Here is a 6,257-nt window from a genome sequence, read left to right as displayed (position 1 = left end):
GCACCCAGGAGTGTCGGTCTCCCAAGGAAGCAGTGTTATATGGGTCCCCTGTGCAGTGGAAATGCTAAGTGACAGCCTGAAGCAGTGATTGAGCACCTGGTGAGAGGGCAGGGCCAACCCAGGGGAGCTCAGGTGCATTCAATGTGCTGACTGATGGAAGGGATCTAGCCAGGATCCACCCTTTCCCACCCCTCATTTAAGGGTTGGCAGTGGGGGAAGGGATCTTACTAAAGATCTCTGCCTACCTGAAGCTTCCTGAAGGTAAACAGGCTTCCTCCTCTGTTTCTGTATCTGTGGTTGCTGCATTTAGGTTTGTTTTCATTTGCTGCAGCCAAGGATTTTGCCACCCTGCTATTATTGCTGTGCTTTCCACGCATTACAGTGTTACACCCTGTGTGGTATGGAGTGCACTGATGTTGCTGTGGGGCAGTGATAAGAGATGCCTCCTACTGGGAACCTCTGCAAGGAATAAGGGGAGAAGATGGGGTGAAGGTTTAGGTGGCTGCTGCAGGATGAGGTAAGATGGGTCACCTTGGGGTATGCTCTGTCATCCGCCTTGGGCTGGGAAGGCAGAAGGCTGTGTTACAGCATGGGGTGGTTTGGGGGAGTGAGGGTGACAGAGCAGAGCTGACTGCATGGAAAAGCCCAGAACAGTGCTCACTGTGTCCTGTTGTTGTCTGTGGCTTGGGCATGAGAGCACAAAGCTGGCAAAGGGGCCTGTTGGGTGGTAAGTTGTTCCTGTGGGGTGATTGGTAGGAGTGGGCAGAAATGGGTGCCAGGATGGTCTCTGTACTGTCTGGACACTGAGAGTAAAGATGCCACATGCCATCAAAGTTGGCAAATGAGCTTTATTAAAGGTCAGCCTGACTGAAGGCAGGGCAGTCAGGTGTCCAAAGGAAGCACATTGGCTTTTCAGGGGGGAAACAAGCCAGGAACCACAGCTCCCCCCCATCCCCAGCTTCTAAGCTCTCCCGCTCCCCCTCCCCTAATGTTCCCTGTGAGCTCATAGGGCTCAATGTCTGCCTCTGATCTCCAGATGTGCCCCTCTGTGCAAGTTCTCATGTGGCATCTTCAGGGGAGATGAAGGAGCTCTCTTCCAGTGCCAAGAAGTCCCAGAATATCCAGAGGCTGAGGAGCCATCAGGAAGACCCGTGCCAGCTGCATAAGGTAGCAGGTCATGGTATTTTTTCAGGGAATACAGATGTGCAGGTCACACTGGCAAACACAATGCACGATGCTGTTTGCCTCTCGTCTTGATGTGACTTCATCTGTCAGTGTCCATGGCAGCTCATGGAGGAAGAGAGATGGGTGCAGATGGATGGAGACCTGATGACACGCCTTGTTACTGCTGTGCTTACATTGCAATGCTGCTTGTGTGCAGGGCTCCTGTCTGGACTCACAGGTGGTGATGGCAATGGGGTGAGTTCGCGTTGCAGCCGAGGTTTGCAGTGTGAAGCGAGGATGGAGAGTGCTGTTGTGGGAGCAGGGTTGGAGCTCTTGGAGCTGCTGTCAGTGCACGTGTCCTGCTGAGTGGGCAATACTCACAATCATACAGGTTGGAGAGAGCACATGCTGACTTGGGGCACAAACATGGCATGTGTATTTCCAAGAAGTCTGAATAGCAGCAGCTTTGGGTAGCGTTAAGGTGTCTGTGTGCCATGAGGAAGGGTGGGAATGCTGGGGGGGGTCCAATACCCACCCACAAGCAGAGAAGGCCCCAGAGCGGCTCAGATTGCAAAGATGGGCTGTGAATGAGCATCCATGGGTGGTGGGTGTGTGCTGTAGAAGTGGAGGGAACTGTGTGGCATCCTCCTTTCCATGTGCACATCAGCACATGTGCACCTCTTGGCCCAGGGGAGCGAGGAGTTTGGGATGCTGAGACTTGCTGAGTGACTGGAGGAGATGGGGATTCCTTCTATGGGGGAACGTTGTCCGAAAAGGCTCAGGAGGGGTAGGATGAGACAGAGTCCGTTGGGGTTGCAGCCAACCTGGGGACACCTACTTGGTCTTGTCAGTGTCACCATTGGGACAAGCTGAACCATTCTCCCGCAGCTTGCGCATGTAATCGTGGGGACCTTTGCCCTCAAAGGAAGTGGGGCTCTTGTAGGATCCACCAATCTTGTCCCAGAGGGTGAAGTACTGCCCGTAGTTGTAGTCAAAGTAGAGGTGGTGGTCGGTGTGGTGGGCAGAGCCGTTGATGATGTGCCGCAGCAGTCGGGGGACGCGATAGTCGCCGTCGTGGATGGAGATGGTCCAGACGTTGACAAAGATGTAGAGGCCCAGGTAGGTGACTTTGTGCAGGGGGAAGAGGAAGGGGTAGACGTGGTAGGGCAGGCTCTGCATGAAGCCATCCACGGGGTGGAAGGCATGGCTGGCAAAGGGCGTCGCGATCTTCCAGAGGTGGTGGGGTTTGTGGAAGCGCTGTGGGGAAAGGATAGGTGCTAGGCTAGAGGTGAGGGGCTGAGGCCCATGGGGTAGGAACCCCTCTTCAGGCCCACCTATTTTGGGATAGCTACCTGCCAGCATCACTGGGGATAGCTGTCATGTGTGGCTGAGTGACACAGGAAAGTTGGGGTCAGAGAATCTCTGTAGAGCCATAGGTTCAAAGAGACTACGAGCTCACTTGTCAGTGGGGATGCAAATGAGGAAATGTGGCCCATCCCCACCTGTACCCATCCCTATTTCCCAGGTGGTGTCAATACCCTAGCTGACAGCCAGCTCCCCCAGGCCCCCAAGAAGGTCCTTTACCTTATAGAACAGCCTGTGGTGGAGGCCTCGATGTATCCAGTAGATGCCCATGTCAGTGAAGAAGAGGAAGGATAGCATGCTGAGGAAGACTCCAGGCCAGCCTGGGGGGGAGGGGGAAAATCATGTCAGTGTTCCTTTTGCATGTGCTATAGCTCCAAGGGGTGAGCATGAGTAGGGAGTTGGGGCTTCATGTGTGCAGGGGTGGAGGGAAGAGAGCGGGGTCATGGTGGAAAAAGTGAGCTGGGTCCTATAGGGTTATACAGCAAGGGATGGAATGTCATGCAGTTAGGACAGGGTGTGCATCCCTTTGGCATTCTTAACCCTGAGGTAGGGGGTTGGCTGTCATGTGCGTGGGCCAACAGGATGCCAACTCAGAGCTGAGATGCTTGGGAGGTGGCCTCTATTGATGCTGCCAGCATTATGTGCTGCCAGCTCTGGCAGGGGCTGGGGGGGGAGGGGGGAGCATGGGAAGTGTCTGCAGACTTCTGGCTCAGAATGGAGAAGAAATGTGTGGAGATGGGGGCAGAGCAATGGAGAATGAAGGGTAAGGGGCAGCATGGCCTAGGCAGCAGCTCACCGTAGGGGGAGTCCTCGATGTTGTCATACAGTTTGCTGTAGCCCCGGACCTCAGCAAAGAAGAGGGCAACGGTGGGGACACTGATCCAGGGCAGGGAGCGCAGTGCGTAGATGATTTCCCGTTGCACCTGGTTCTGTGGGGAGGCAGAGAGGGAGCTGGGTTAAGGGACAGCATAGGGGGAAGCAGAGTTAAGTACACAGCACTTGTTGTGCCATTGAGGCCATGGGCAGGCAGGGAGGGCAGGCATTTGGCATGCTGTTTGGTATTTGGGGCAGATGTTCAGATGTACACCTGGGGGAAGGGTGTGCAGAGATTGTTTTGAGGAGAGCTGTGCTGTGGGTGTGGAGAGTGGGTGCCAGGGTAGCCTGGAGTGTAAGTGGTGTTGGTGGGGGGAGAGAAGGGGTCTCGGGTACATTGGAGCCTGGTAGTGCAGAGGTGAGGGTGTCGTGCAGGGTGAGGGGCTGATGAGTTTGTGTGCTGAGTTCAGCAGTGAAGAGGGCTGAGCTGCAGACAGCCAGGGAGGTGGTTTGTGGAGCTCTGTGTGTGCAATGTCTTCTTGTTGGGCTGCTCAGGCCCTGATGCAGGGATGAGCTGCTGGGCATGGTGGCTGATGTCAGTGGGTGTGAGAGCTTTGGATCCTGCTCCAAAGAAATTGCTAGGTTAGTTCTCAAGCAACCAGGCACCTTTTTTCTATGTGACTTCTGATCTATATTATATGAGTTTTCACCTATTCTATTCCTGTAGTTGATGCCTTTTGTGTTCTGTGTGACACCCATTCTATGCAACATCTATTGTATTTTAGTTCAGGCCCATCCTGTTCCATTCTATTCTGTTTCATTGTACTCTGTCCTGATCTTGTCTGCTTTATTCTGTTCTGTTCCAGTCTACTTCAGGGCAGTTTTGGCCCACCCCTGTGAGACAGGAGGGACACCTCAGGGTGACAAAGGGGAGCCCAACCACATGTTAGAGGCCAGGGATGGGCACCCATCTGTCATCAGCTGCCCAGTCACCATCAGGCTCAGCTGTGTGGCTGCTGGCAGCAGTCTGGGGCTGGTGCTGAGGAGCTGGACTTGGTACCTTTGATAGAAGGAAGAGCCACATGCTTTGGGTGTTGGAAGCTAAGGATCCTACTGGGACCTTGAGGTGTGAACAGGGCTGGGGAACAGCAGGCCCAGATGTGGGCAATGCATGTGTAGGACTGCTGGAGTAGGACAGGACGCCCAGTCTGGAGTGAGGTGGGCACCAGAGTGTAGGATGCAAGGGGCATTGTCTGTGGGGTGGCAGTATTGTGGATGGCGGAGTGTGGGTGCAGGAGGGATGGGAATAAGAAGGTCAGGACTGGAGGGGACTGGGAGGTGCAAGGTAGAAATGGGGCCTTTAGGCTTGCAGAGGGGCCTGGGGCAGGTGCCAGTGTCCTTAGGGAGAGCCTGGGTGCTTTTGTATGGGGAAAGGCAGCACCCTGTGTTCAGGTGGTAGGAGTGGGGCAGTATCTGGGTAGTAGCAGATAAGGAGATGGTCCTGAGAGCAGAAAGACCCTGGCTGGGGGTCAGTCCTGCCCTGTTATGTTCCATCAGGGAGTGTCAGGCAGCTCTTGGAGGAGATGGGTGGCAAAGGAACGCCAGCAGCATGTGGGATGTGCTGGGGAGGGAGCGGGGTGCGTGCAGCCGTGGTACCCACCTCTAGGAACTGGGGGTGCTTCATCAGCTCATGGTCGAAGATGAAGTAGTAGCTGAGGGTGCCGAAGAGCAGATAGAGGGTGAGTGCTCCGAGGTTGGTGATGACGAAGAGGCTGAGCAGCTGGCGGCAGGGCTCGTCCTCTGGCCAGCCCGTGGGGTACACATAGGGTGTGAGCAGGTGGTGGTCAGCGGCCTCCAGCACCAGGTCCATGGTGGGTCTGGGGGAGAGAGATGGAGGGGAAGCCTTGCTGTGTGCTCTGAGCAGAGGTGATGCAGGGAGGTGTGCTCTTATAGGGGTGTGGGGTGTTTGTGAGCTGGCAGGTGCGGCTGGGCTAAGAGATGGAAAAGTGGGGCAGCTGGGAGGAGTGAGTGGGGCTGTTTTGTGGGGGGAGAGGATCAGGGGGCTCCGGGATCATTGGGAAGGGATGTATGGGGGAGGAAGCATTGCTGTCCTCATGGGAAGGGGGGGAGGAGGAGGACGGCAGTGTTGCCAGCCCATGGCACAAGGGATGGGGCGCAGGAAGGCTGTGCTGGGTGAGGGGATGCAGTTAGTGGGATGCGAGCAAGGATGCAGAGGAGCGGGGCTGTGTTGTTCATGCCCATGTGCTGATGGAGCAGCGATGGACAGGAGGCTGCGGTGGTGGGGCGAGTCGGGGAGGCAGAGGGGTGCTGCCCCGTCCTCCTCCCAGAGCACTGCGTTGGACACGGGGCTCTGCGGATCCCAGCAGCGTGTTGGGTTGGCGTGGAACCCCAAAGTGCTGCGGCTGGGATCCTGAAGGGTGCGCGGAGGGGAAGGGGCTGCGGGCTGCAGCCGGGGCCGCGCTGCGTGCCGGCTATGAGCCTGCTGCAGGAGAGGGCAGAGCCGCTCCCTGGGACCCCGCGCTCCTCGGGTGCTGCGGCGCGGACGAGCCCCGGTGACGCCCCCGAGGCAGATCGCCGTACCGGAGCCCTACGCTCGGCTGCCTCCCGCCCGCTCCCCGCGCCCACCCCGCGGTCCCCCCGCTCCCCGTACCTGCCGGCGGGACCCGAGCGCGGCGGTGGGCGGGGCGGCGCCTCCCGGTAGCGCCACGTGACGTCACGGCCCCGCCCACCTCGCGCCACCGCCGGCGGTGACGTCGCGCGGGGCGGGGCGCGGGGACGGCGGAGACCGCGGGTTCGGGGCCCGGGCTCGGCGAGTGGGCGGGGATGCGCGCGGGGTGGCGGCGGTGGCACCGGGCGGTAACATGGGGTGGGCGGGGGCTTCGCTCACCTCCCGC

The 6,257-nt window shown here is 57.8% G+C and overlaps 1 protein-coding gene across 1 annotated transcript; it reads right to left on the bottom strand.

Moving 5' to 3' along the window:
• Nucleotides 1–830: 830 nt before the first annotated feature.
• SC5D (sterol-C5-desaturase) lies at nt 831–6,118 on the bottom strand. Its single transcript, XM_031599812.2, has 5 exons — nt 6,014–6,118; nt 5,003–5,219; nt 3,326–3,458; nt 2,749–2,849; nt 831–2,421 (listed from the first exon to the last, which is right to left on the bottom strand). The coding sequence occupies exons 2-5, from the start codon at nt 5,210–5,212 to the stop codon at nt 1,999–2,001; spliced, it is 867 nt and encodes a 288-aa protein (XP_031455672.1). The 5' UTR covers nt 5,213–5,219; nt 6,014–6,118; the 3' UTR covers nt 831–1,998.
• Nucleotides 6,119–6,257: the final 139 nt, after the last annotated feature.

The sequence above is a fragment of the Phasianus colchicus genome, chromosome 23, assembly GCF_987193195.1.
Source record: "Phasianus colchicus chromosome 23, bPhaCol1.hap1.1, whole genome shotgun sequence".
Lineage (NCBI taxonomy): Eukaryota > Metazoa > Chordata > Aves > Galliformes > Phasianidae > Phasianus > Phasianus colchicus.
The sequence above is the reverse complement of the archived record's forward strand: the minus strand, read 5'-3'. Positions and strand labels throughout refer to the sequence as shown.